Raw genomic sequence first — 27,936 nt, forward strand, 5'->3', positions numbered from 1 at the left:
GAATTGGCTGAAACTCCCAGTAGGTGCCTTCGCATGTCTTAGGTGCTGGTGCTCTATCCACATATATATGAGCAGACAAAGGTGAGCAGAGAGTCTGGTGCCAGTTTACCCTCCACTAAGCCAGCCACAGTGCCTGCCAGAGGCTTCCAGAAATGGATGCCAGTGCTTGTTGGGCCAATTTTGGGAGCAGCCCTCTCCGTGGTGAGAAGAACAGCGGGTAGGCCGTGCAGGGAGGGCTGCGGCAGTGGCAGGGCCCTGGGCCACGGTGGTGGCAGGGCCCTGGGCCGCACCTGGCTCTCCCGCCGCACCAAATGCCAGAGCCGACACCGGTAGAACCGTCCAGGCAAGGAAGAAATGAACCTTTACAGACGGCTTTTGCGCTGTTGGTGGCGTGTGACAGGGCCGGACCCCTCCTCCGCCGCGGGAGGCCCCGGCGCTGCGCAGGCCCGGGCCCAGGCCGTACCCCGCGGCTGTTGCCATGGTAACGGCGCGGCGCGCCCGACCCCGCCCCAAGACTACAACACCCATCGTCCCTTCCGGCCCGCCGCTTATGCCCCGCCCAGCCACGGCGCATGCGCACTCCCCGCCGGCCGCGATTGGCCGTGCGCAGGCAGCCAATAGGGAGCGGTGTTGTTCGGGGGACGGTGCTGTCAGGACGGGCGGAGGGCAATGGCGGCGCTAGGCTGCTTTTGGCCCCGGGCTGTTGGCGGCAGGTAACGGCGGCGGGTGGTGACACCCGGGGGGCGGCGGGGCCTGGGCCGCGACAGCCCCGGCCCTCATGGCTCCAAAGAACCCCTTTATTTTCCTGTCAGCGGCAGCGCCGGTCTCGCTCTTCTTACCTGTCGTGTATTTTTTCTTTTTTTCCCCAAAGATTTTTACTATTGCAGCAAGCAGCAGGCTGCTCTTTCCAGCTCCGACCAGCCTCAGTACTCTCAAGTCCCCTGGAGCTCCCTCTCAGAAGCTGCCTCCCCTTGAAGCCCACAGGCCTCGGCCCCAGCCCCGTGTCCTCCTGGAACCACCAGCAGATCCGCACCAAAGCGCGTGGTAACGAGTACCAGCCCAACAACCGCAAGCGCAAACGAACCCACGGCTGGATCAAGCGCATCAGCACCCCGGGTGGCATCGAGGTCATCCTGCGGCGCATGCTGAAGGGCAGGAAGTCTCTGACCCACTGACAGCCCTTCTGGCCAGGTCGACGTGGTGTGGGGCGAGCCTGAATCAAGCCCTTGGGCTCTGTTAGTGGCTCGTGCCGAGCAAGGCTGTGCAGAGTTGCAATGACCGCGTGTCCCTCCTGGGTCAGAAGCATGTGAAGCATTGCGCTGGCTTGAGCATGGTCTCTCGAGGGCTTTGTTTAATGGCTCTTCTTAAACTGTAAAATTATTGTTTGGTTCAAAAATAAACTTAGGAAAACACGAGGTGTAAATAAAGCCCAGTGACTCGCCTTGAACTTGCTGCGTTAATTGTTAGTGCAAAACTTAACCGGGAGAGGGAAGCGGGCTTGCTGGCGGGTTCACAGTGCTAGGGAGCAATCGGGAGGGTGGCACCGGTGTGGAATTAGGGCTGGTGGCAGAGGGAACTTCAGTTTTAGTTTACATTGGCCGCCCCAGCCGTGCCTCTCCCCATCCCGGTCCTCCATCCCCCTGCCGCGCTTCAGGATCAGGGTACTGGCTCTGGTTTGCGGAGGGGAGGACCTGCCTTCTCCTGGCTCCTGTTCTCCCAACGCTTTTAATGAACCGCCGCCTAACAAGCAGCGCTTCATTAAGGATGGCCGAGGGGAACGGAGGCACGGACTACGCCTCCCGGCGTGCCCCGCGGGCGGCGCTACATCCGGGTCCTCCAGCCCTGCGCACACACCCCACCCCACGGGCCCTCCGAACGGGCATTTCCTGCCTCAACCGAACCCTACGCACCTAAGCGCCGCCATGAATGACGGGCGTGACGCCTAATAGAAGACGAGAACGGCGCGGCGCGGGCCAATAGCATAGCGCGGGGCGGGCAGTGGAGGCAGTGGGTGGGGTGAGGCGCGGCGGCGGGGGAGGGCCGGCTCCTCACGGCTGGCGGCGGCGAAGATGGTAGGTGCCTCCCGCCCCCCGCCCGAAATGGCGGCACCCCCAGCCCGGGCCTGGGAGGGGAGCGCGACCCGGGGGTCCCGCCGCCGTTGCCTCGCCGGCCGCGCTCCGCTGCCCCACCCAGCCCGGCGAGGAGGGAGGGCCCGCGGCCGCCTCGGGCCCTGCAGGGCCCGCACCCTCCGGCGGCCCCGCCCGGGGCCTAAGCGGGGGCAGGGGGGCGAGGGGGCTGCGGGGGCCGGGGCAGACGGTTGGGGACCCGAGGTGGGTGGTGCCTCACCCTCTGGAACGGGGGTGCGGGGGGCCGGGGTACCCCAGGCCGGGGGTGTTGCGCGTCCCTGCTGACAGGGGGGTGCGGGCGGTTGCTAGGCCCCGGGCCGGGGGGGCCCCGCACCCACAGGCGTGGAGGGCTTGTAGCACCCCAAGATGGCGGGGCTCCCCACCCCCAGGGGTGGGGGATAAGGAGAATAGGGACACCCTAAGATGGGGGCATACCCCTTCTCTTGGGGTGGGGTGATGAGGGGGGCTGGGGTGCTCCAGGCTGGGGGGTTTCCCTGCTTCTAGTGTTTGAGGGGGGGCTGTGGTGCTTCAGGGTATGGGCTATTCCCCACCGTGGCTGGAGGGTGAGGGCTCCCACAGGGCGTGGAGTCTTCCTCCCACTTGGGGATGGAGGGCTGAGGGCAGCTGGGGCAGTACCAGGGTGCGGGGTGTTCCCTCCACCTCCAGGACTGGGGGGCAGAAGAGGGAGATGGGAGCTCCTCCGAGGTGTGGGGTGCACCCCTGTGCCCCAGGGCTGATGTGCACTTGGGGGGCTGGGGGTGTGTGCAGGTTTTTCAATCCTTTCTGTGCCCCCTAAGCAGCAACAGGCACTTGGTCTGGTGCCTGAGTGTTCGGTGGTGACTGTCATAGCCAAGAGGCTTCCAGTCTCCCTCCTTCCGTTTGTAGCAACGTAGTAATTTTTGGAGAGAGTTTTCCTTCTGCCCCTTCACAAGCTTGGGAGCCAAGGGAAAAACAGTGGTATCCCTGTGGTTTCTGCATACAGGTGTACCATGGCTGAGAGCTTAGGTGGCCATTCCCAAGCCTGCGTTAGTTGTTTACCTCTAACCCATGTACACGTGTGCGTGCATCATGCTGGGCCAGAGCCCTGCGTTCAGTGTCTGTGTGCTAGGCCCTGGCAATCTGAGCGTTGTTACTGCGGTTCCTTTCTAAAGCTGAGAGTGGGCCACAAACAGGTGGGGGTTTTTCACCTTTCTGCTTTTAGATGAGGACTGTCATCTTCCTAGGAAGCTGAGCACCCTTGTTGACACAGGAACAGTAGATGCGTATCTTCACTTCCTAAATCATAGAAGGAACCAGCGTGGTCTTCTGAAGTTGCATAATTGCACTTGTTTCAGGTTTTTTGGGTTTGCCTTTCCCCAAAGGAAATGAGGCATCTGCTCGGTTTGGGTGCTGGTTTTTCATTTCCATGCAGAATGCTCAATCAGCTTTGATAGCTTGGCCGGGGCACGCTTTCTTTGGTTAAAGAGTGGCAGAAGGCACGCAGGGGGAACGTTTCCTCATGTGACATTACCCAGGAGGTATGACTTGGTGTGCCTTGTGCGATAGGTGTGTAAACACAGCAGCGACCTGCCGGGGCTTATTTATCTGGTGCCCTTGGAGCAGATAAGGATCATTGCACTTGGAGTATTGTCTAATTATGAATATCCAGGAATATGACTCCAGGCAATTCCCCTGAGGGGGCCTTTTAGATGATCTCCGAGATCTTATCAGCAGATAGCTGCAGAAATGTGCACGTATCCAGCAGGATTGTTGGCGGGATGGTCTGTGTCACTGACAACCAGACTTTTCAGTTGAACTGGCGATGAGTGCTGAACGTGCTGGCTGAAGCCTGGGTTGGAGAAATGTCCGTCTCGTGCTCAGCCATTTTAGTGTCCCTGTTCTGCTCTGGCAAAGTTACGCCAGAGCAGTGGGCGCTGCTGGCAGGGCTGGGGCTGGCCCACCCAAGTTGGCCTGAGAAAAGGAAAGGTGGTGGCCAGGAGCCAGGGTTGCTCGTGGCTGTTAAGAGCCGAGGTCTCCAGAGTGTAGCAACCTTCCTGCTTGCCAGCCTGCACTTAGCTGCAATAGATCCTGCTTCAGTTGTTTATATTATGGGAGGGGAACCCCACATTCGCCATTTAAATTGCATTTTGACTGATAATTTTAACAGTATTTTTGCAGCTTCCTGGGTGTAAGTCCATCTGCTGTCAAAGTCTGTTAAAAGACCACGGAATCCCTGGTGAGAGCTGTGCGCCTGCTTATCCAGCCTCTTTCCAGGGAAACATGGGCTCTGCTAGACCAAATCCCTGGCTGGCAAGGAGGGAATAGTCTATTATGAAGAACTTGGGGTGAGCTGCAGTTTATTGAAGAGGTACTTGAAGTTGTGTGCTTCTAAATAAGAGCAGTTATTTTCCATTCTTATAAGCAGTAATAAAGCCAAGTAGTTGTTAGGCTTTTGCTGCAATAAAAGAAATCAAGGACATGCCTGTCTCTTTCTGGATTAGGCTGGTGTAGCAGAGCAGGTTACTTTGTCATAAAAAGCCTGCAAATTTAATGTGATGGGAGGGTGAGATGCTTTGAAATGTAACGGGATATTTTTAAAGATCCTCAATCCTTCTAAACAGGAATATAATTAGTTCACTAATCGGTGCCGACTGTGGAAGTCAGTGAGAACAGATGAACAGAGAAATCTATGGGGGCAGGCATGGGAAGTGGTGAGCTGAGAGCACAACACGGTCCAAAACTGAGTGTTTCTGTTATAGCAGAGCGAGAAGAACCTGCCGTAATTCCTGAGCTTGGCCACGGTACAGATGTTGTGCAGATGAGCAAGCGATGGACTTGGGACTGAAGGCAGCGAAGGCGCAGGGAAATAGTGTTGGGCCTGTGGGGGTTAAGATGGGCAAGAGAAATTTGCAGTTTGTTGTTTGAACTCAAGTCTGGTATTTTAACAGATTATTTCTAAAACCAGGCATATGGGAAGGGTTGAATGTGGAAACTAGAATGTTAGTAGAGTTCTTAAGAACAAAAGCATGAATAATATTTTCTGGTTTGGCCAATTATAGCTCTTTGTTTTGAATTAAAGATGCAGTGTTAATAAAAATAATGGCTTCTACTTAAATGAAAACAACATCTTCCAACCTAGCAGTTTTGCAGCAGTAGTGTCCATTTTTGTGTTGCTTCTAACACTGAAATTAAATGACTTCTCATCTGCTGCTTAACTGTCCTTTTAAAATTGCTTATAAACAAGGTGATATATGTCCCAGAGTAGAATCCTTCAGTGTTCAGTCTAACAGGCTTTGAATCTTTAAGCAAGTATCATTATAATAGAGCTAGCTGGCCTAATGAATTAGAAGGGATGTCTCAGGATCTCTGTTCTGCTTATTGCACAGGTACATCTTACATTTATTACCTACCTTCTCTTTAAAGACATTGCTGGGCCTCTTTCTTTCTCTCTGCTGTGAGGAGAGGGGCTCCAACACACTTTTAAGCCTGGTTTTCTCCTGATCCCCTAAAGTTCTCCTTCCACCCTCCTTTGGAGATGGGAATTCCTGTTTCAAGCTGCTACGGCTTAATTAAACTGAGAGGGCTCTGCAGGGTTCCCCCGGCTGTATAGCAAATAGCTTTGCTGGCCTGTGTGATCAACAGTTTTGTTGTGAGTGGTGATCTAACCACTTCCAGCAATACTTGGGATTTTTTTTTTTTTGATGTACCAGTAGCTTTGACGTGTGTAGGAATGTGATCCTTCAGAAAAATAAAAATAAAGTTGGGTCAGGCTGATAAGCATGCAGTAAGGTTTGGGCTTTTGGGGCTCTGTAGGCTTTTATTGCTCTGTGGAACCAGCCTTGTTCTATGACAAAGAATGGAAACTGGGAAAGTGAAAGAGCAACTAGTTTGATATAGTGTAATATTCAAGGGCTTCAGACATCAGCGTAGCTGCAGCAGAGTTTCTCATGTGATATCGTGAATTGTGCTGGCAAATTACTGTGAAATCTGGTCTGCTTATCAATAGTGTTTGTACCTGTGTGGTGCAAATCTTCCTTCTGTCAGAGCTCACCCAACTGGACACACACACACACACCCTCTTTTTTTTTTTTTTTTTTAATTGCCTACATGCCAAAACAGATTTAACTAGCAGCTTTCTGACTGAATTACTGAACTTTGAGGATATAACAAGCCAAATGCAGAAGTTGGGGGTTGGCTTACTTTATAAAAACAGTTTGGGGTGGGTTTCAATATCCCAACAGGCATCTCCCTAGCTGGGACCTGGCAGCATCCTTCAGTTCCTGCTGTTGTCTGACCCAAACAACTTGTTTGAGAACCAACACAAAGCAAACAACCCTCAGAATATCACTCTTTCTTGCTTCACCTACTTCTTTCTTTGTATTCTGTGTCTCTTTAGGCAGATTTTTTGAAAGGATTACCTGTCTACAACAAAAGCAACTTCAGCAGATTCCATGCGGATTCTGTATGTAAAGCATCGGTAAGTGTTGCCACATCCTGCTGCTTCAGGGGAAGGTTTTCTTGCACGGCTCAAAGGGTGCTAAAGTGACATAAACTTGAAATGAGTATTTTGTTTCTGAAAAAAACCCATGTGTGATAACAGCTGATAGTTCATGGGTTGAGATTGGCCAGGAAAACTTGCTGCTTGCTTTGGTAAGGAATGTGTCCTCACATCAGCCAAACTGCATCTGTGGTGCTTTCTTTATGTCTGTGTTCTTTAATAGTAGTCTTATGTCCTGAAAAGCATCTAAAAAATGGATCACCTTCCTTATATGTGTGTTTTAAAAAGCTGTAGCTGCACACTGTCATGTAACAGGGCAGAATATCACAGTGCATTCGTAGCCTGCATTAATGAGGGCCTTTTGGTTGGTTTAGCTGTGTTTGGGTTAAAAATCACCTTTTTGCTGTCTTTGTTCTGTAACTGTTCTAATTCTTCTACAGAATAGAAGACCATCAGTATATCTTCCCACGAGAGAATATCCGTCTGAACAAAGTAAGTCTGCCTTGCTAAAGTTTTGAGGTTTTTAATAATTTCATTCTGTTCTAATATTAAAAATCTGGCATGCACATAATCTCCTTTATTCTGAACTTCAGATAAGGTGATATTATTGAACTTGTCACCACAGTGACTAGCAATGTATGTCTGGTTACTGGGGTTTTTGTGCTTTTCCTCTATCAAATGATCAGCATTCCTGCATCCTGTCCTTTCATTAAAAAAGACCGTGCTTAGTATGTGAAGAAATGTGGTTATTACTGCACCATTTGAAAAGTCATCTTTAAAATTACCTCAGTATGTTTCTCTCTCTCTCTCTCTTTTTTTTGGCAGTCATAGTAACAGAAAAGACAAATATACTTCTGCGTTATTTACATCAGCAGTGGGACAAAAAGGTATGGTAGTGTTTTCTTCATATTAACATTTTTGTCTCGATTTGCTGACTTGGGCTAGTTAAGCTGTATGTTAATCCCAATCAAAATGTTGAAGATTTAATAGAAAGTGTGAACTGTACTTCAGCAAAAAGATAATGCAAGGAGGCTGTCTCCGCACAACACTTCCTAAAAAAAATAATAACAACAAAACCAAAATACAAAAAAAAAAAAACCAACAAAGTGCAAGCAGCTTTTTCTTCCATTTCCAAGTAAGGGACGTTAACTCAATGCTTACTCCAAAACTTGAGAGTCTGCAGTTACATCTCCTGCTTACTGCTGTTTTCCTTTATGACCTTGGCAAATTATTCTCCCCGTGCCTCAGTGTCTACTTTACAGCTAATGTAAAGCTGCTCTTACCTCTCAGGACTGTTAGGAGAAGACAGATGAGCTTGTGCAGAATCTGAATGCACTAATGAGGCTGTGTAAGTACCTCGGGTACAAAATCACTCCTCGTATGAGGATCACACAAGTTAGTAGGCTGTAGCTAGCGTTTGAGACTAGGAAACTGGGATACCTGGGTTGGGAGTACTCGGAGCAAGGTGACGACTTGGGAGTGGAGATGTCGAAGCAGTGAGTGTATCATGAGCAGAGGTTGCAGAGGAAGGCGGAGAGAGGTAAAATTATAAGGAACCTTGAAGCTGAAAAGAAAGTATTTATATATATGATGGAAGGCTCTGGGAGATTTTGATAAGTTCAGGGACTGACTCAGAGCAGTCAGGAAAGAGGATCTTACGTTTGTGCAGTATTTAAGATCTATAAATAAAAAGGGCTGAGATCAATGGTGTTTTAGTCCCAGCCTCAAATCTGAAGAACAATCTAGAAGGAGCACCTTTTGGCTTTGGGCAAAATCCTTTTCAGTGTCTGTTCCAGCATGTCAGTTAGGTCATGGCATCTGAAAACTTCTGTAAATAAAAAACTTGTTCTACTGGCGCTAGCTCCCACCAGAACCTAAGGCTTTGGAGAGTTTCACTGTGGCTTTCTCTGTCCAAACAGAATGCAGCAAAGAAGAGAGATCAAGAGCAAGTGGAAATAGAAGGTGAGAATTCGGCGCCACCACGGAAAATCGCTCGGACAGACAGCCAGGATATGAATGAGGACACTTAAACTCTTGGCTTTCTCCTCTACTACTTTGCAGGCGCTTCCTGTTTTGTCTCAAAGTGTGTAAATTTTGCCCTTTGCCCCCATCTCTCACCCCTTCACTACGCAGCCCAAACCACTTCTGACTTTGTAGGAGCCAATGTATTTATTTTTTTTCTCTCCATTTTTTATTTATGCCGTAAAACTTACGGAGCAATGGTGGAACAATTCAGTAAATGATGTAGTATAACCTTAGTTCCTCCTTTCTAAAAATATACATTGTCACTTCCACAGGTTTTATTGAATCTGTTACCTAATCAACCAGGTCTAGCCATGGGAGCCTGTGTAGGAGATGTGGGTTATTCCAGAACCCTTCAGTGACGTAGGCTTTTCAATTCATGTACCCGTTGACATATTCCAAGTGGTTAACTCTTCTCTGGATGTGCCCAGTCCAGCCATAAGTGTGGGGCCTTGCTATTTTTTTCCTCAAATATTCTGAAACTGGCACTGCACTAAAAAAAAAAAATCATGGGTGTCATTTAGAGTTACGTTGATCTTAGCAAATGTGTCGTCAACTTGATATATCAGTTGTATTCTTTTTGGTCTGTTCTGTAAGGGCCACCGTCGTTTGGCAGCATACGTTATTTCATGCATCAGTGGTCATGGAGAATTTAAGTGAAAGGTGTGTTGCTTTTGTTGCTCTTAAATTCTAACCATCTCTTGGTCTTGAACGGACTATGTGCAACTTCTCCATTGGAATAAAAGGATACTCTTATCCTATTCTGAGTATTTGATCAACAGTGTGTTTAAGCACCAGCTGGTGGCATGGAGTTGGGTAGGCACCCTGCAGGCAGCACTTGGCTGGATGAGGCTGGGAGTACCTTGGCTACTAGATTTAGTTCTGTCTCAGCTGCTGGCTCTGAGTAATGGTACGTTGTGTTTTCCTGTGATACCGGCGTGTCTGGAACACAGTTGAGGACTTGGAGTTGATCAAAATGTGAGCTTCCATGGTCTGTGATGAAGACCAATCTCTTTTGGACTGTGACAGTTCAGTGCCTGTTGCCTGTAACCTTTCACTGACTTTTTGGTGAGAGCCAAAATGGAGACCTGTAAGTCATCTACGTAGATTCAGAGGTTCGGAGACTAAAAGGAAACAAGCATCGTCACCTGAAGGGGACAGGAAAGGTGTAGCTTAGTAACGATGTCTTGTCTGCTTTAGTGTAAGAAGCTGACTTCACACTGTGTTAGTTTAAATTGTTGCATTTATAGTTGTGCTTTTTCCTCGTTGACAAGTCTTAAACGCCAAGAAATTGCACGAACGTTTTTCTCAAGATCCTGGATCAGCCTCGTTCCGAGTGGCTGCAGCGGCCACGAGCTTTGAGGGTTTCTGCTGTCCTTTTCTCCGCAACATCCCTGTCCAGCTGGGGGATGCCACATATTCAGGTGTGGGGGCGAAGGGAACGTGAAGGGGAGGTAAACTGTTGCTGATGACCGTATGTTGCAAGGCAGAACCTTAGGAAGAGCAGGGCGCAACTCACGTGGTGATTTGAAATGTACGTTAGGCACCGAGTTTCTGATGCAGTGAGTGAATTTAACTTGACACTGAGTAGTTTAGAACTTCGTATCTGCCTCAAAAAATGTTACCTTTTTGCTATGGCAGTAAACTCCAAATTACTGGAATGTCGTTGAAAATGCCAACTGTGTTGGTGAAGATGAAATATCCTTGGTTTTCCATGTGATTTACTGGTGATTGCAAGAGGACTCCTCCCAGAGTTACACTGGCAAGAAGTGCTCTTGTGCAAAGTGCAAGATGTCGAGTGAAGCTGCTGTGGTAGCATCCGGCCTCGCAGGGATCAGCTGAAGCTGAAACTGAAGAATCCTTTGAAGAGCTGTGAGATACCAAAAGAGGAAACGGCCGTGCAGCTGGTGGTAAAGTGTGACCAATTTGTATGTTTAGCAAAGCTTGAGAGCTGCAGCCTTGCAGTAATGTTTGTACAGTGCTTTAAAGTTGTAAAATCCTGTATAATTCTTGATTCATATGGCAAGGTTTGAGCTTTGCTGACTTCTCTGCTAGACAGAGTGATGTACTATTAAAGAGAGTTGGCAGTTCCTTCCTGTTGTAAACCCCCGTCTTTGTTCCCTCCGTGTCTTTTAAAAATGATTGATCTTGTTGGTTTTGGGAGCCTTTGAAATACTCAGTATGTTTTTAGGAGGTAAAAGAAAGTTGCCTTTTTAAATTAGCTCTGAAGTGATGGTGAAACAAGTCTTAAAAGCAACGTAACTTTGTCAGACCGGTTGGGGTTTGCTTGTTCTTGGGTTTTTTTGTTTGTTTGTTTTGTTGTGGTTTTTTTTGCTTTGGTGGCTGTGTACAAGCTGTATGGATTTCTGATACCCACAGTGAGTCTTTCTGCATCGCATCCGATCTGAAGCGAGAGCTCCCTTCCTTCTTCCTCTTCCAACTCACTTTCCACGCTGCTACTGGCTCAAGAGTGCTGTCCTCGAGCTATTGCACTTTGATCCTATATTCACGTCTGTTTAATACATGGTAAGTGTATTGGGTTTGAATGTTGCATGGAAGATCTTTGCCTAACTGTGACTTCCTGGTGCCTTAGTGCATTGAAAACAACAAAAAAATGTTTTAAAACAACAACCAACCAACCAACCAAACCCTGGGGTTTTGCTGATCGCACTGTTTGTATAATACCTAGCTCCTCTGACTTCCAACTCTCTTGTTACAAAGTGACTGAGATTTAGTGACCCTCAGGGGGTTTTTGTATATGTCTGCATAGCGGTATTTTTATTGTTTCTGTTACCAATGTATACTAAAGGTTTGGGTTTTTTAATGAAAACTTGAGATACTTGTCAGAGATCAGAACTTTGGGGTTTTTTTAGTTGAATAGCGCATCTTTTTGCAGAAGTCATAGTAGCAGTAATGTGTTTCTTGATGTCATGGGGTGATGAGTCTGTCCAGGAGCAGCCGCTGCCAGTGGGCTGTCCTGTATTAAAGAGCACTGGAGCTTGTGCCCAATGTGAGCAGTTAGATGTGCGCCGAGTAAGTTTAGAATATTAAAAAGTTAGGCACTGCCTTTTTCTAACATAAAAATACACTAGTGACTGATGTGCAGGGAAACTGAAGTTTTGGTTAGGTTAATTCTTGGTATCATAGGATCACTTTTTTAGGGGAGAAGTAGTAACAAAAAAAATATGTAAGAAAGGATAGGCTTTCACACCTTCTGTGACTCCGCGGCTGAGGGAGCAGGTAACTGCGTCTGAGCAGCAGATCTGTGTGTTTGGGTTGATGGATTGCTTCCCGGGTCAGGTTATTTGGTCACAGTCTGTTCAGTTGGGTCACGCTGGCATATTCAGCCTCCAAGGTGTTTCCTGTTTCTGTCATGGGGAGTTTTTCGCGTTGCCCTCAGTGACCCGCTGTGCGTTCGCTGTCGCCTGTGCTTTGAGTGTGTGTGGGGGACCTGCCGGCGTCGCTTCCCACGGGTAAACACCAGGAAGTGCAAAACGCAGCAGAATGTGTGGCTGTTTGGGTTTGTCCAAGGCCGTGGAAGGCCGCTAGCAGAGCTTACAGAGTTTTTGCAAACACATGCAAAAGTTTTTGACAAGCCCTGAAATCACGTTGTGCCGCAAAGAGCAGCGAGCGGCTGCGACTCAGCCTGGACTGGGGCTGTTGTGGGTCTAAACTCTTTACCATGGGAGTATTTAAGGTGTGGGCAGAAGTTTTTAGAGGTATTTCACTACCAGGATGCATTTAGGTGTGTTTCACTGTAAAAGGACAGGCTTTTAGAATAACCTAGGTATGTTAGATCTGATTTTTAAAGACAAAAAAAAAAAAAGAAAAAAAGACTAGTTTTCTTAGCCTTGGCAAGAGGTGAGGCACCAGCAGTGTTCTGGTTCAGGTGCTGGGATGCCCATCCCAGTGACTGTTGGGAACTGGTTGCTGAGTTGGGGTGTGATGAATCCAAAGGACACACTTCACCCGACCGCTGCTTTCGGTCACCCTGGTAAATGTGCCAAGCTGTTAGTGAGCTCCGCGTGCGCGCAGCCGTTTGGGTTGTACCCACCGCCCTGTGTGGGGAAGGCGGCGAAGTTGGCTTCGGAGTAGGATCGGCTGGAAAATGGGTTTCCTTCCCCCTCCAGTGCGTGCCTTATGCAGTGCGCTTGTCGGTGCTTGGACTGTTTCCTGTGAGGCAAATGCTGAACATGCTGGATGTTATTCTTAAACTTTTCACTCTGCTGGGTAGTTAGAACAGGTGTCGCTTCAAAGCTTTATTTTTCAGCGAGCTCCTCGACACTGGCCTTAAGGGCAAAGACTAAGCAGGAATCTTGGATTTTTTTTTCTAGCACTGCAGCTGTCAGCTATATTACCACTTACTGTTTCCTGGCTTGTCTGTATACCACTAGCTTCGGGGTTTGTTTTTAGGATTTTTTACAAAGACGTGCATATCTATAATAGGAAAACAAATTAGTTTTCGTGGATTAATGACATCAGCCTGGCAGCAGAGGAGGTGCGCAACACGCTGACCGTGACCAGAGGGGTTCTGGCTGATCTCTCAGTCTCAGGTGTTGGTTTGCATCTTTGTGGTGTGTAACAGAGTGGGAAATCCTTTTCTTTAAGGCAGAGAGGGTTGTGTTTACCTGAGAGCAGCTGAGGGTATTTTGGGGGGCTGCGCCGAGGATGTGCTGGCCTCTGTGCCCAGAAGGGGATATTGCATCATGGCTCTCGCTAAGCACAGACTGACCTTCATGCCGCGCTGACTGCGCTTTCGGCTCTCTGCTGCTGGCTGGCAATGCCTGTGCCCTGACAGCGCAGAGTGCAGCCCTGGGCTCTCGTCTAACAGCCAATCTGAGGTGTTTGCCACTCGGAATCACCCACAAAGGCTGAGTCAGCAGCTGCCCAGGTGGGCTGGCTGTGCCAGCTGACAGCTGACTTACGGCTCTAATGGTTGTGTCCAGCCTGTGCTGAATGACAGTGGCTTGCAGAGCTCATCCTGAAACGCGCGTGCTGGCAGCCGAGTTATATTTTATATAAAAGACGTGTGTCAGCTTGAGAGTTTAATGTCAGGGAGGAAATAGGACTTCTAGAATCTCATCTTTTTTTTAACTGCTGGGGAAAAAAACATCTTCTAGATACTGAAAAGACTGAAACTGGCCTGCAGGGAAGAACATCCTTGTAATTGAAACAAGGGAATGAAATACCAGCTTTCAAATTCTTCTTGGAGATTCTGTTTTTAAAGGCAAGGCTTTCCTAGCGTGTCCCTGAATGTGAAGAACTAAGGCTCCCTACGTGTGTGATTTTTAGAATTGGGTTGTTCTTGGAATTCTAAAAAAAAAAATAATCTTACTGGCTGTCTTAATGCTTTTTGGAGGCATCTGGGTGGCTTTAACCTTTACGGTAGAGTTCCAAGATTTGCTGATGTAAGCCTGAAAGTAAGTATTCAGCTGACGAGATCGAAGGGCAGCACTGTTAAAACTCGACCCTATTTCAAACTGGGATATTTTTCGTATGGGAGGTGGCTGGCTGAATCACTCGGGTGGCACAGGGCGAGTGGGCACGCCTGTGGACCGTGGTGGCAGATGAGGTTTTCCACAGTTTGTCACCTGCTCTCCCCAACCGGCTCCTCGGCAGCGTTCAGAGGCGAGACATGGCCCCGCTCCTCAGCTTGCCAGCCCCGCAGGGAAGCGAAGCTGCCTTACAGCCACCTTGTGCGCAATGAGGGTGGTAATTTGTGCTCTTTATGCTCTATCTCTGCTTTTAATTTCCTCGCCTTGATGACCGAAGCAAACTTTACTTGGCTAGTGACTAGCAGTAATGTTTCACTTTGCCTCGTTGCTCCCAGCTCCATGAACATCCCCAGGATGATTCTTCCCTGTTCGCTCTTCAGTGAATTGCAGTGCTGCAGTCCCTGGGATGCTGCTGTTAAACACACCCAGTGCTTTTTTTTTTTTTTTTTTTTTTGAGACACATGATATTGGAAGGTCTTAACAGGTCAAATACTCTCCCCTGCTTTGATAAGCAGCAGATGTGTGTGATTGAAAAGAGGTGAGGGGCTGAGGAGCGTCGAGGCAGCGGAGTGAGCTGGTGGAGAGCGGGTTTGTTCCTTACTGATGGCTCTCTGGGATGCAGGGTTATGGGATGACTAATCACTTACTGTAAGAAATAGCATGAGATCTGAATGGATGGTCAGAGCTGAGTCACTGCCTTGTCCGTGCTACAGTTGTGCTGATTTCCAAACGCATTCATTTCTTATTAATCAGCACACAGTGTGCCATTAATGAGCTTTATTGGGTATTTTTACTGAAAACCGCCCCATCCTTGTCCGGTTGCACATCGCTGCTGGGTGTCTGAGCGTGGCTTGGAGCCTTCTGTTGTCCGCAGCTGCTTTTAACTCCTCTGGTCCGTTCAGCACATGCAATCCCAGGCTGGCTTTTGCAATGCAGCGTCGAGCTTTTGAGTCTGTGTTATTTCCAACCTGTCTTTGCAACTTGAATTTTCCTCTTTTGCAAAAAAAAAAAAATATTGTCTTGTGGGGCTGGGAGGAGGTGGTTTTTTTCTTGAAAGCTGCATGTTGGCAGAAGGGCTGCCCTCGTGGAGTGACTGTAAATACACTGTTAGTTGAATGTCATGGCCATTGGATTTTTTTGCATTTATTTTTAAACTATTCCATGTTTGATACTGTGTATAATAAATTTGCAGAATTTAGAGGACTATAACTTTCTTCATTCTTACTCTGCCTGACCGTGCACACGAGGTGGGGTTGACGGAGGGTGCTTTGTGTCGAACCCCGCCGGTGGGGCTTGTCCTTGTGTTGCTGTCTTGGAGCTTTGCCCTGCGTTAGGGATGCTGTCACCCTTCACAGTCCTCTCACGTCCCCTTCCACCTTCCCCCAGGGACAGGAGACCTGAGCCTTGTCCCCTGAGCAGATGCGCTGGGCAGGCTGCTGCAGGCAATTAATTTACCCCACGCCTCAGGCTTGTTGAAATATATTTTTATTGCATTTCTGCAGGTTTTACAAAAATATGACAAAATAAATTAAAAAGAAATAAATAACCCCCTTAATTTCTTTTAATTTCAAAAAAAATAAAACAGAACGGAAAAAAAACCCACAACCAAAAAACCAAGCAAACCAACTTAACTCTTCCCTCCTTAGTACAGTAACTGCCCAGAAGAGTGAGATACCAGACAGGCGGCTGTTTGTAGAAATACTTTGTATAGAGAAATGTTTAAAAATGCCCTGGACTTGCAGGGTCCTGGCAGCACTGGGACCCTGCCCTCCCCTCCAGCAGTGGGGCAGGAATGGATGGTACCAGGACTGTTACTCTCAGGAGGGAAATGGGCCAAAAGAAACTCCCTTTAAGACCAGCGTGTGTTCAGGAATAGCGCATCAGAGCTGGCCCCGACCAGCCAAACCCAAGCAGAGAAATTAAATGAGATGGAGAAAGGGAGAGCGCTGCGTGCGTCGCCTGCAGTCCTGCCCCATCTCGGGGTGCGGGCAGGCTGGCGTGGGGCAATCTTTGGGCTCTACAGAGCCCCAAGGACCAGGCAGCAGGGTGCCAAGCCGAGGCAGGGATGTTTGGGGTCACCTAGTACCCCCCAGACAGGCTGGGGTCTTTTCTCCTGCTGTTGCACAACGCGCTGCTGCTCCCGCCCTGGGGCATGGCTGTGGTGGTGCTGGGCTCACTGGGTTTCTGGGGACCCATGTGCCCCAGTTTCCCAACGCTCCCTTTTCCCTGGCCTTGCCCCAGAAACCTCTCCCACATCCTTGGCTCCTTGCGCTCAGGAGAGGGCAGGGCTGGCATGGGAGGGTGAGGAGGGGACCAGGAGCGTCGTATGCCCCAGGGAGGGGGCTCTGCCCGACCTCCGGGGCTGTCTGTGGGGAGCCAGCCCTGGCCCTGGGGACAGCAAAGCACAGGGCTGTACCCAGCTAACGTGGGGATCTCGCCCCCACTGGGAGCCCACCCTGGTGGGGATGGGGATGGTGCCCTTGGCCCCAGAGAGCATCTCCCTGCCTGTGCTGGACCATCGGTGGCACTTGGGCTTCCATGCTGCAGCGCAGGTGAGCGGAGCAGCAGGTAAAGCCTTCACCGCCTCCTGCCCTTATTGCTGTATAAAATGGCTTGATTCAAAGACCCCAAAAAAATGACATGACGTGTAGAAAGAGATGGTGGGGGGCAGAAAAACAACCTGACGTTTCCTACAGCCCAGGCCTTGGGGAGAGAGGGGTGGCAGACCCTGTGTGACCGCCTAGGCCTGGACCAGGCACAGTGATGGGGTGGCCGCCCAGGCGCCCCCCCGGCTCCCAGCAGCCCCCTGCCACCCCCCCCACCCCCCCCATTTGCTTTGGAAATGGTTGGTGGCTGGTGGGCAGTGAGCAGAGGTGGTGGTCAGGAGCAGGAGGGAGCTGGCAGGGCTGGATGTCCCCAGCCATGTCAGCTGTGGGCACCGCGTTGGGGTGCCACCACCCCGTCCTGCCCCCTAAAGCAAAGCAGCACCGAGCAGAGCCACTGAAAAGCGAGGAGCAGCCTCCTCCCCACGCAGTCGGAGCAAGGACAGCGGCTGTTAAAGCACGACTAGACCCAGCGATGGCAAACCCTTTTTGCCCTGGCAGAAGCCAAGCTGCTCCCACCCCCCACCCCTCCCTTGTGGAGAGGTCACGTTCCCCCCCCCCCCCCCCCCCCCCCCCAGCCCTGCTCCTTCTCCTGGGCTCCGGCATGACCTCCACGTGCGAGTGCCTTATTGCAAAATAATTCCACAAAATAAGAAAGTGGAGAGGGGAAGGGACCATCCCAGCTCGTGTTGCAGTCGCTGGGGCCGCTGCCCACACCTGGCCAGGCTCTGCTGACCGTGGCACTGGTGCCAGCTCTCGCCTCTGCTGCCTCAAGCCGTCGGATGAAGAAGGGGAGAGAGTCGCTCGCGTTGGGTTTTGTTTTGGTTTTAGTGCAAGAAATGCTGCCCATGCATGGGAATCCAGGTGGCTGGCGCTCGCTGCTCACCCCCCTCCCTCCCGGCCATCCGGGCTTCGGGCAGGAAAACGTCCCGGTGCTGGGAAGGAATCCACGCGGAGGCTGCCAGGAGCAGGACGGAGCAGGGCAAGGCGCCAGTGCTGGCGGGACACCGGGCGGTGGCTGCGCGGCGGGGACTGTAGGCACGGGTGAGTGGAGCTCCTCTCGCCGCCGCTCCCACGAGCACTGTGGTTGCATCGCTTCGCGATGGGAGACGTGGTGCTGAGTCTGGCGGGCTGGTCCTGGGGGATATGGCAGCACCACGCTCCCCTGTGTCTCCTTGGGCCGGACCATGGCATCTCCCTTTGCTGACTCCTTGGGGTGATGCTGGTGGCCGGGACCCCAGGCTCATGGCACAGAACCAGACCGGGGCATCTCCCACCGGTGAGCACGGGAAGAGCTGCAGGAGGGAAACCTCTTGGGATGCTCCATCCAAAGCTGCGGCCAGACCCTGCTGCTGCTCGCACCGATGGCGCTTCGCTCAGGTCCTTGGTGCAGGATGCGGCCGGACCCCCGCTGGGGCTGGGGTGGCAGCAGATCCCAGCAGAGGGGCTGGAGGGATGCAAGGGAACGCGGCAGAGGGGGATGGTGCAGAGCGAGGGGCCAGCGCTGGCACCAGCCCTGCGTTCCCTGCAGCAGGGGACAGCGAGGGGCGGCGAGGGGGGGACGATGTCCACGGCTGCCTGGAGGAGGGCACGGGCAGCCCCGGGAGGTCCGGTTAGAGTTTATAGCTCCCGCTCTCGTCCTCTGCCCGGCTATCTGGCTCCTCTCGGCTCCCCTCTTCCGGCACCCCGTTGAGATGGGACTTGCTGGGGACCAGCCGCTCACCCGTGTCTGCCGAGGGGCCGGGCCGGGGCTGGGGGGAGGCAGTGGCCACAGCACCGTTGCCCCCAGCCCCTTCGGACTTGCCGAAGTTGAAGAGCTTGCTGGGATTGAATGGCTTGGTGGGCGACTGGACCTTCTCGGTCCCTGCGTCCCGCTTAGTCTCAGGGGATTTCAGGAACTTGAAGCTGAGGAAGCCGGGGAGTTTGTTCTCGCTGCCAGTGGGTGACTGGGGGGACCTGGCAGTGGCTGTGCTGCTGGCCCCGGCCCCCCCGGAGAGGAACTTGCCCTGCAAAGGGATGATCTGCTTCAGCTTCATCACGTTGTTGGTGGCCAGGAGGGAGCTGGGTCGCTTGGGCTTGTCGGAGCCATGCGAGCTGCCCCCGGAGCCCTTCCCCTTGCTCTGGCTCTTCTCGTGGGCCGGGTCCTGCCCAGCAGCCTCGGGCTTGGCATCGTCGCGGCTGGACTCGCGTTCCTTGCGAGCCTGGTACTCAGCGTGCCGCTGCCGCTCCTCCTCCTCCCGCTTGCGCCGCTGCTGCTGCTGGAAGTGGTGCTGCGCCTGCCGCTCGTGCTTCTGTCAACGGGGAGCCTGTCAGCCCCAGGGACACCTTGGGGAGCCCACCGGCCCCGGGGACAGGGGGTCCCAACTGTGTGCTCGGCCCCAAGGAAGGTCCCATCCTGGCATCGCCTACCTTGAAGGCCTCGCGGCGCTGGTACTCCAGCTTGGCCATCTCCTCAGCTACCCAGGCAGGGATGTCGGGGATGGCCACTTGGATGATGTACTTCAGGAACAAGGCGAAATGCTGGAGGGGGCACATGGGTCCGGCTGAGCATCCCCACCCCGGCCACCACCCGTCCCAAAATGCACCCCACCAGGGATAGGGGACCAGAGAGACCCTGCAATAACAGCCTGGGGGACCCTGGCCCGTCGCATTGCTCGGCAGCACCCACCGCCTGCAGGGAGCTGCCTGGGGTTACAGCAGAGGGTTTAGGGCTGAGACCCCCATCCCTGGAAGGGAGGGTCTGCGGGAATCCTCGGCTGGCTGAGCCAAGATGACACCTTGTCACGCGCAGGGAGACCCTAGTGGAACAGCCAGCCACGGAGTGGGCGGCAGGTGCACCGTACCTCCAGCACCACCACGGAGATGATGGCTCCCTCGGGGCTGAGCCAGGGGAAGAGGCGCTGGAGCTGCCCGCACTGGGCGATCAGGTAGCAGTTGACTACAATAGCCAGGACGCCCATGGCCTCCATCACCTTCTGCAAGAGTCATGGTGCCAGGGATGAGACCCTGGCCAGCTGGGCCCCCCCGGGGCCCCCCGCCACCCCCAGCCCACCTGCCACTGCCCGATGCTCTCGACACGCTGGCCGAAGGGCCGCTGGAGCCCCGTGCACAGCTTGAAGGCGTCGCTCCGGATCTCAATGATGTTGTTCACTAGGGCGCACATGGCAGCCAGGGGGAAGGCAGAGGAGAAGAGCACCACGTAGCCAAACTGGATGAACATCTCCTGGTAGTCCTGGAAGGTGTCCTGGCAAGGAGGAGGTGGAGGAAGAGCGCACTGCAATGGGGCTGTGGGGGTACACTGCACCCCACTGTCCCTGTGCCCTCCCGGACCACTCACCTCATACTTCTTCATGCAGCTCTCCACCTCTGCCTGTGTCAGCTGCGTGGAGTAGTCTTCCTCTGGTGGGTCGATCCACGACGCCCGGTTGCGCTTCCGCCCTTCCTCCTCTCCCTCCTCCTCCTCCCGACTCTCAGCCCCCCGCCTCCTCCGGCCAGCCCGTGGGACCACTGCCGGCTCTGCCGCCTTGACCGGGCTGCCAGGGGGACCTTCGGCCTCATCCTCATCCTCACAGAGCTCGAAGACAGACGCAGGGTCCATGCCCTTCTCCACCATGGTGGGGCTGCCCTCCTCCAGGAAGCTCTCATCCTCGGGGCCGCCGGGCTCCCCACCGCGCCGCTCTGCCTTCTCGATGAAGCTCACCTTCTTCAGCTTCAACCCGCAATCCAGGGCGCTCTCCTCCTCCGAGTCCGACTCACGCCGCTCTTCCTCCTCCTCCTCTTCCTCCGGCACCCCACAGCCCCCGTTCAGACACTTCTTCTCCCCCCGAGACCCCTCAGGGGGGGCTGGGGGGCGGCAGCGGGGGGTGAGCAGGCAGAGGACAGTGTGGGCGAGCTGGCGGAGGCTGCGGAGGCTGAGGTCCCCCCGGCGCAGCCGGCGGTACAGGTGGGGCTGTGACACCTCCCTGACGTTCTGCAGGAACTGGCGGGTGATGAGCAGTGTGGCCAGCATCTGCACGGGGACATGGGGCACACGCTGTCACCTGGGGAGGGAGGACAGCACCCAGGGCAGGGTGCATGTGTCCCTGCACCCCCATCGCCTGCCCCTGCGGGGTCCCTGCTCCTCCCCGAGGCCATGCTGGCGGAGTGGGACACCCAAGCCCTGTCCCCCCCCTCCTGTGACCCCCCGCCCTGTCGGTGACAATGGATGGGATGGGACCTCAGCGGTGCTGGGGTCATGCGTGCCACTGCCAGCCAGAGCAGAGCTGGGGACACCTGTGTCCCTCCCGGGGGCAGTGGGGGTCCCGAGGTGGGGGGTCCCTCCCCGCTCCTACTTTGGATACTCCCAGTCTCCAGCAAAAGCCCAGGAGGCCCTTAAAGAAGATGAGAGAGAGGTGGAGGTGGAGGAGGATGAAGGGAAGGAGAGCCTCTCTGAGCTGACGCACGAGGCTTTGGGAGAGAGAGAAGATGAGCAGGAGCTGTGGAAGGGACAGAAGAACAGACAGACAGAGAGAGACCGTGAGCAGGAGCAGGAGCTGGGGACCTGGCGCAGCCTCCGGCCAGGAGCACAGGGACATGTGGGGACACCGGCCCCCCGGGAGGGCGCGGGGGTGGTGGTGGCAGGGGTGGCTCGAGGACATCTGTCTGTCCGTCCAGGTGACGCCAGGGGGGCTCAGGCTGGCCCCGCCGCCCCTGGGCATGGCCCTTACCTCCTTCAGCCGCTCCATGTCTTTGAGGTAGAAACCGATGTAGAAAAGACTCAGGTATGAATTTACAAACTGAAACTGGGGGGGAGGGGGGGGTGAGCACAGGGCAGCTGCCGGGACCCCCCCCGGTCCCTCTGCCCCTCCCCCAGTCCCCCTCACCAGGACGATTTTGATGATGAGGTGTTTCTCGTAGGCACTCTGCAGGCGGTAGTTCTCTGCAAAGCAGAGGAAGGGGTGTCAGCGTGGGGCTCAGGGAGGGGTCCCAGCACCCAGCACCCAACCCTGCCAGAAGCACCCCCGGGTGCTGCCCCCACGCACCCATGTCGTTCAGCCAGTATGCAATCTTCTTGTAAACCTCGTCGCAGGCAGTGACGATGACAGCCAGGATGATTTTGGGGAGGAAACGGATGATCCGGGGCAGCTCCTGGATGCTCAGCACAAACTCCTGCAGGGGTGAGGAGGGGGGCAGGGTCAGGGTCAGGGTCAGGGTCAGCACAGAGGGGGCTGGCAGCCCAGAGTGGGCAGGATGAGGACCCACCTGGAGCTGGAAGCAGCCCAGCATGAGGAGGAAGACGAAGGAGAGGCAGGTGAGGCAGACGGGGAGGCTGACTAGGCACTGGAAGAGCAGGCGCTTCCATGGTGGGTAGTAAAACTCCTCTGCGCTGGTCACGGGGCTGATTCTCTTAATGCCCTAATGGGGGGGGTACAGCAGTGTGTGACCCTCCTTGCGGTGAGGAGCCCCTCTGTGACCCCAGTTCTGGTGGGACCCAGCACAGACCCCCTTGGATGGCTTGTCAGGGTCAGCAGGGCTCAGCCAGACCCCAGCCCCAAGGACACCCCCCAGGCATGGGAACTGCACCTCCCCAGGGCTCACCCTGAACTGGGGCCGGGGCTCCTCGATGGACTCGGCCGGGGTGTCCAGTGTCCCCCACTTGTAGGCGAACTCGGCCCCACGGCGCTTCCACTCCTCGAGGAAGAGGGTGGCCCAGATGACGTTGAAGATGGCAAAGACCACACAGCAGATGTCCTGGCTGGTCTGTGGGACGGGTGGCACCAACTGCACCAGGGTCGGTCCCCTCCTGTCCCCAACACCCCCCCAAAGCCCTCGGAAGCCACATGGTGCTGCCCCAGCCCCACCACTGTGGGCTCAGGAGCCTCCCAGCTCAGCAGCCATTGCAGCATTAAAGCATCATAGGGAAAGCCCAGAGCAAGGAGGGATGGAAACCCCTCCACAACCCCCACACAGGGATGTACCCCGTTTCCTGACCCTCCTCACCTGGTCACTCTCAGTGAAGGTGTAGAGGATGGAGCCAAAGACAGCGGGGTACACCATGGCCGAGGTGTAAAAGCCCAGCCAGGCGAAGTACATGGCGATTTTCACCCCGAAGTAGTCACAGATCTCATCTGGAGGGGCCAAGCAGGGTGTGAGCAGGGCTGGGACCTCCAGACCTCCCCCCCCATGCCACCCCCTCGATACCTTACCGAGTGGCTGAGCCTCGCAGACTGCCTGCACCCAGGACTTCATGAGCCGCTTGAGGATCCTCTGCTCGTGCAGCGGGAAGACCTGCTGGATGACGCCGCGGGCTGCCAGCTCTGGGACTGCACCGCGGGACACGGGCTGAGGGATGGGCTGGGGGGACACCAGCAGCCCGCCCCAGCCCCCCACGTGTGTCCCCGGATGACCCTGACGCAGACGGCTTTGGGCAAGCACAACAGGGGGGATGGTTTTGGGGTGACCGTGGCACACCGGGCCTCTGTGCCCAGCCACAGCACAGCCACTGCCCACCCACCACCCTTGTCCGGCGCACAGCCCCGGGGATGGGGACACGTGGTGACAGGGGACCTTTGCTGGGCTTGTGTCCTCCGGGGCTACCATGGCACAGCTCGGGCAGGGGGCGAGAGGCAGTGGGGTGGCAGTGCCGTGCCGTGCTGTGGTGTGCCGTGCTGTCCCATGGTGTGCTGTGCCGTGGTGTGCCGTGCCGTGGTGTGCTGTGTGATGCCACGGTGTGCTGTGCCGTGCCGCGGTGTGCCATGCTGTGCCGCAATGTGCTGTCCCGCGGTGTGCCGTGCCGTGCCGTACTCACTGATGGGCTGCCCCTCGAGGAAGTGGATGTTGTGCAGCGACTCGCCCTGCTTGGCACGCAGGTTCTCCAGCCAGTACCTGATGATGTTTTGCCGTTCCTGCAGCACCGCAGTGGGGTTGAGCCCCGGGCAATGGTCCCACTGCCCAGCTCCCGACCCCTCTCCTGCCACACCCGCAGCCCCAGCCCCTGTCCCCTCCCCACACCCGCCTTGTACGCGGCGTGGGGCATGGCTGGATCAGTCTGCAGTGGGGCTGGGGCTCCCTGATCCCCTTCTTCACCTGGGGAGGGGGACAGGACCTGTCTTTTCTGCCCCATGTCCCTGTATCCCTACATCCCTGCATCCCTACATCCCTGCATCCCTACATCCCTGCACCTGCACATCCCTGCCCCATGTCCCTGCATCCCTGCCCTGTATGCCTACATCCCGACATCCCTGCATCCCCGCATTCCCACACCCGCGCATCCCTGCATCCCCACATCCCTGTATGCCCACATCCCTGCCCCATGTCCTCACATCTCTGCCCTGCATCCCCACATCCCTGCATCCCCGCATCCCTGCATCCCCGCATCCCCACATCCCTGCATCCCCGCATCCCTGCCTCACGTCCCTCTGCATCCCACCTGAGAGGTGAAGAAGTAAAGCTCATTCTCGATGTTCTCATAGATGTAATCCTCCTCGCAGGAGAAGCTCCGCATGCCTCCGCCAAACTCAGCTTTCACTGGCTTTCGCAGCCCTATCTCGTCAGCCCCACGCAGCAAACTGCAGGGAGATGGGACGCAGCTGGGGACATGGCGGGTGACACAGTGGGGACCGAGGATGTGGCTGGGACCCTACCTCTCGTAGGTGGCGGTGACAAAGAAGGCGTAGACATGGGTGTGCTTGTGGTGCCGGACCTGGACGATGAGCTCGGGGATGCCGAGGCGGATGTGGTTCAGGAGCCAGAGCAGCGTGTGATCGTCAGTGGTGTCTGGACGGTGATGGTCAGCATGGTCCACGTCCCCCAGCGCAGCCCATCCTGGTGCTCACACGTTCCCATGTCCCCTGTCCCTCCCCACGTCCCCCATCCCTCATCCCTCCCCACATCCCCTATACCTCCCCGAATCCCCCATTCCTCCCTACATCCCCCATTCCTTCCCTTCCTATGTCCCCCACCCGTTTTCACATCCCCCATCCCTCCCCATGTCCCCAATCCCTCCCCATGTCCCAAATCCCTCCCCACATCCTCCATCCCCACTGCAGCTCTGTGCCACCATCCGGCCGCTCCACACCGGCACCATCAGCCCCTGCCCCCGGGCATCTCCCTACCCGGGAAGGTCATGAGCACGTCGCAGTTCTCTGTGGGTACCGTCTTCATCCAGGCCTTGTGGGACATGATGTAGCGCCCGGCTTGGAGCAGCCGCTTCCCGAAGAGCTTATCTGCCAGAGGGAGGCAGGGGGTGAGCAGCCACGGGACCGCGTGGGGCAGCCCCCACCCACAGCCCTGGGAACCAGACCCCCAAGCACCGAATCAGCTGTCAGCGCATGGGATGGGTGCGGGTACATGTCCCCAGCGGTAGCCACTGCCAGGTCACGGCCCCACTCCCTCGTGGTGAGGGTGACGCTGGCCCTGGCTCAGGTTTCTCCTCCAGCAGCTCAGGGTGCCCAAAAAGGCCCCGACAGCTGCCGGGGAGGAGCTGGCGATGTGTCCTGGCACCCCTGAGGTGCCAGCTGCCGCGGGGAGCCCCGGGGTGCCCCCCTGCAACCCCCCAGCTGCTCACCTCTGCCCGAAGCCCTTCGGCAGGGCCAGGATCTTGCAGGGCTGCGGCTACGGGAGATGGGAAACCGCAGGAAAAATGGGGAGAGTGAAAAAGCAGCCGGTCTCCATGGAAACCCAGGGAGGCCCCGTGCCGCCGTGATGAGAGGTGGGATGGGGACAGTCCCCAGGGTCCCCTTGTCGCCCCCCGGCAGGGGCCAGTGCAGGGACATGGCCCCTGTCTGCTGCGAGGTGCCCACACCGTGGGGACAGGCTGTCCCCATGCCCAGCGTCCCCATCGCACCTCCTGGGGCTGACAGGGACCAGGTGCATCCCAAAACGCTGCCTGGAGCTGGCAGGGATGACAGGATGAGGCTCCTCGGTGGTGCTGGAGTGGGTGCCTGCCACAGCACCTCGTGTCGTCCAGCCCCACGCTGGCAGTGTGCCCAGCTACCTCCCTGCCTCAGTTTCCCCTCCGGAGCCAGGGTGGCAGAGCCAGGACTGTCTGGGCTGACCGATGCCGGGGGGGGGGATGTCATGATGCCCGGGGATGTCATGGCCTCTCCAGCTGCCCCAGGGCTGGGAAGGTCCCTGGGTTCCGGAAACTCCGCTCACCCCAGGACCGGCTGGCCCCGAAAAACAGGAAATGCCAAACCTGCTCCGGTAGCTCATCCCAGGGAATGCACCCCAGGTCTAGTCCCCCCAGACCCCCCTGAGCTGGGGGCAGCACAGCAGGGTCCCACCACCTGGGCTGAGACCCAACAAACTCATCGCCTGAGCCGCTGCCAGGAAAGGGCCACGGCGCCCAGCTCTGAAAGGCCACCCTGTCCTGGCACCGTGGGCGAAGGCCAGGGACAGCGCCAGGCTGCCAGCCAGCCACCCCCAGAGCGGGCCCGATCCTGCACCCCACGACACAGCTTGCACCGCAGGCCCAGGCTGCCAGGGTGCTGGGGCAGGGGCACGGTGCTGGTGGCGGTGGCTCGGCCGCGCTCGCTGGGCAGCTCGCCGATGCCGGCAGGGTGATCTCACCCATCCTGAATTATTTACACCACGCCGGGAGTGGTGTAACCCGGCCGGCAGCGCAGGTGGCACAGTGGGGGCACCGTGGGGGCTCGGCCGGGCAGCGGCGGAGGCAGCCAGCAGCACCCGCACACGCGTGTGCACCCGCGTGCAAAGCACAGTGATGCCGGGGTGGGTGTCCACCCTAAGGCGCCCACGCCAAGGCCTCGGCTCTGGGTGCTGGAGGGTCCTTCCCTGCCCAAGGTCATGGGAAAAGAGGTGGCCAAGCTGCAGGGGAGTCCCCAGTGCTGCTCTGCCCCCCGCCCTGGCTGGGCATGGGGGGGGCAAACCCTGCCTTTGCCCCGCTGCAGCCGCGGGGTCCTCCTGGCCCCACTGCCAGCGAGAGCGGCCCCCAGCCCCCTCAGCCCCCGGTGCCAGCACCAAACTGGCACGAGGGGTCCACCGGCAGGGCGCGGGGATGGAGCCCCGCAGAATCCCAGCCCACCCCCAGACCTGTGCCCCCCATCATGCCCCACGGCCCCCCGCTCCCCCGTCACGCCGGGGCCGTGCCGCTCACCTTGGCTCACCAGGATAAGGTCATGGGAGCTGCAGCGTGCGGGGACGGGCACGGCACTGCCCCGCTGTCGAGCGGAGCCCGCGGAGGGAGGCATCTGGGGGGGCGGCGATGCCGCCTGCCACGGGCGGCCGTGTCCCGGGGGGGCACAAAGTGGGTCACCCACCCGCGGGCGGGAGTCCCGCTCGGTGGCACGCGGGCAGTGGGCCCTGCCAGCACCGCCTGACCCGGTGGACCCCAGCCCGGCCGTGGGGATGTCACCTGCCCCCCGGGGCCACATGGAGGGGGGGGAGACCCCAACCCCCAGCCTGGGGACCCTGACTCAAACCCCCTGTACTGCACCTGCTGCCAATCTCTGTCCTGGGGGACACAGAGCTGGTCGGAGGTGGGCATGGGCCTGTCTCAGGGGGGCAAATGGACCTTCCCGGGGGAGCTACACGGTCCCGAGGTGACACAGGGGGTGCATGGACCCGGTGCTGGGGGGGGGCACTGGTTCGACTCTGGGGAAACAGACCTGTGCGTGGACCCCATTCCGGGGGGTCACGGACCAGTGGTGGGGTGGGGAGGGACACGCACATCCCTGGGCCCCGGAGAACCACAGCACCCCCCAGTCCCCCTCCAGGGATGGAACGCCGGGGGGGGGGCACGGAGCTGTCCCGGAGGGAGCACGGAGGGTGCTCAGAGCCCACTCCCCCCCCATCCCCGGGGAGCCGCATCCCGGACGGGCCCCGCCGACATCCGCATCGAGCCGCAGGGAGCTGCCCCCCCGGCCCGCAGCCGCCCCCCCGCCTCGCCGCCCGGTGCCACCTTACCCAGGACGCCGGCGGGGGCCGCCGGTTCCGTGCGCTCCTCCCCGGCCGCGGCCCGCCGGGGCCGGTCGCCGTCCTGCGCTGCCAGCGGCGGCTCGGGCATGGCGCGGGGCTCGGCGGCGGCTGGGCGGCGGGGGCCGGTGCATGGGGCCGCTGCCGCCGCTGCCGCCCGAGCCGCCGCCGCCGCCGCCGGGCGGGAGGAGGGACAAAGGCGGCGGAGCGGGGCGCCGCGCTCCCGGCCCCTTTAATTGTCTGGCGGGGCCGCCGCCGCCCAGCGCCCGCCGCACCGGCCACGCGTGTCCGGCCGCGCC

The 27,936-nt window shown here is 56.3% G+C and overlaps 3 protein-coding genes across 4 annotated transcripts; 2 read left to right on the forward strand and 1 right to left on the reverse strand.

The window, feature by feature from the left end:
• Positions 1–598: 598 nt before the first annotated feature.
• On the forward strand, positions 599–1,447 carry MRPL34 (mitochondrial ribosomal protein L34). Its single transcript, XM_055708046.1, has 2 exons — positions 599–713; positions 872–1,447. Exons 1-2 carry the CDS (start codon positions 670–672, stop codon positions 1,173–1,175), a joined length of 348 nt encoding a protein of 115 aa, XP_055564021.1. The 5' UTR covers positions 599–669; the 3' UTR covers positions 1,176–1,447.
• A 531-nt stretch (positions 1,448–1,978) lies between these two features.
• DDA1 (DET1 and DDB1 associated 1) lies at positions 1,979–13,954 on the forward strand. Of its 2 annotated transcripts, none has more exons than XM_005444277.4 (5): positions 1,979–2,072; positions 6,502–6,582; positions 7,044–7,095; positions 7,429–7,490; positions 8,523–13,954. In XM_005444277.4, exons 1-5 carry the CDS (start codon positions 2,070–2,072, stop codon positions 8,631–8,633), a joined length of 309 nt encoding a protein of 102 aa, XP_005444334.1. In that variant the 5' UTR covers positions 1,979–2,069; the 3' UTR covers positions 8,634–13,954. The 2 variants fall into 2 exon arrangements, with proteins under 2 accessions (XP_005444334.1, XP_055564016.1); XM_055708041.1 differs by lacking the exon at positions 1,979–2,072 and adding an exon at positions 2,079–2,330.
• A 3,353-nt stretch (positions 13,955–17,307) lies between these two features.
• ANO8 (anoctamin 8) lies at positions 17,308–27,908 on the reverse strand. The gene is made up of 17 exons (XM_055707971.1): positions 27,629–27,908; positions 24,817–24,927; positions 24,346–24,478; positions 24,132–24,270; positions 23,511–23,607; positions 22,909–23,025; positions 22,703–22,830; positions 22,301–22,462; positions 21,965–22,117; positions 21,745–21,871; positions 21,586–21,641; positions 21,430–21,504; positions 20,061–20,732; positions 19,776–19,967; positions 19,567–19,698; positions 19,133–19,243; positions 17,308–19,014 (listed from the first exon to the last, which is right to left on the reverse strand). The coding sequence occupies exons 1-17, from the start codon at positions 27,726–27,728 to the stop codon at positions 18,337–18,339; spliced, it is 3,183 nt and encodes a 1,060-aa protein (XP_055563946.1). The 5' UTR covers positions 27,729–27,908; the 3' UTR covers positions 17,308–18,336.
• Positions 27,909–27,936: the final 28 nt, after the last annotated feature.

This window comes from Falco cherrug, chromosome 4 (assembly GCF_023634085.1).
Source record: "Falco cherrug isolate bFalChe1 chromosome 4, bFalChe1.pri, whole genome shotgun sequence".
In the NCBI taxonomy this organism is placed as follows: Eukaryota; Metazoa; Chordata; class Aves; order Falconiformes; family Falconidae; genus Falco; species Falco cherrug.

Coding starts and splice junctions, on each gene's coding strand:
- DDA1 (XM_055708041.1), top strand. CDS start 2,100: ATGGCGGCACCCCCAGCCCGGGCCTGGGAGGGGAGCGCGACCCGGGGG. Junction 6,583..7,043: donor ATTCTGTATGTAAAGCATCG/GTAAGTGTTGCC, acceptor ATTCTTCTACAG/AATAGAAGACCATCAGTATA. Junction 7,491..8,522: donor ATCAGCAGTGGGACAAAAAG/GTATGGTAGTGT, acceptor CTGTCCAAACAG/AATGCAGCAAAGAAGAGAGA.
- MRPL34 (XM_055708046.1), top strand. CDS start 670: ATGGCGGCGCTAGGCTGCTTTTGGCCCCGGGCTGTTGGCGGCAG. Junction 714..871: donor CCCCGGGCTGTTGGCGGCAG/GTAACGGCGGCG, acceptor TTTTCCCCAAAG/ATTTTTACTATTGCAGCAAG.
- ANO8 (XM_055707971.1), bottom strand. CDS start 27,728: ATGCCCGAGCCGCCGCTGGCAGCGCAGGACGGCGACCGGCCCCGGCGG. Junction 22,118..22,300: donor AGCCCCGGCCCCAGTTCAGG/GTGAGCCCTGGG, acceptor CCCCCCCATTAG/GGCATTAAGAGAATCAGCCC. Junction 21,872..21,964: donor TGGGCTGCTTCCAGCTCCAG/GTGGGTCCTCAT, acceptor TCACCCCTGCAG/GAGTTTGTGCTGAGCATCCA.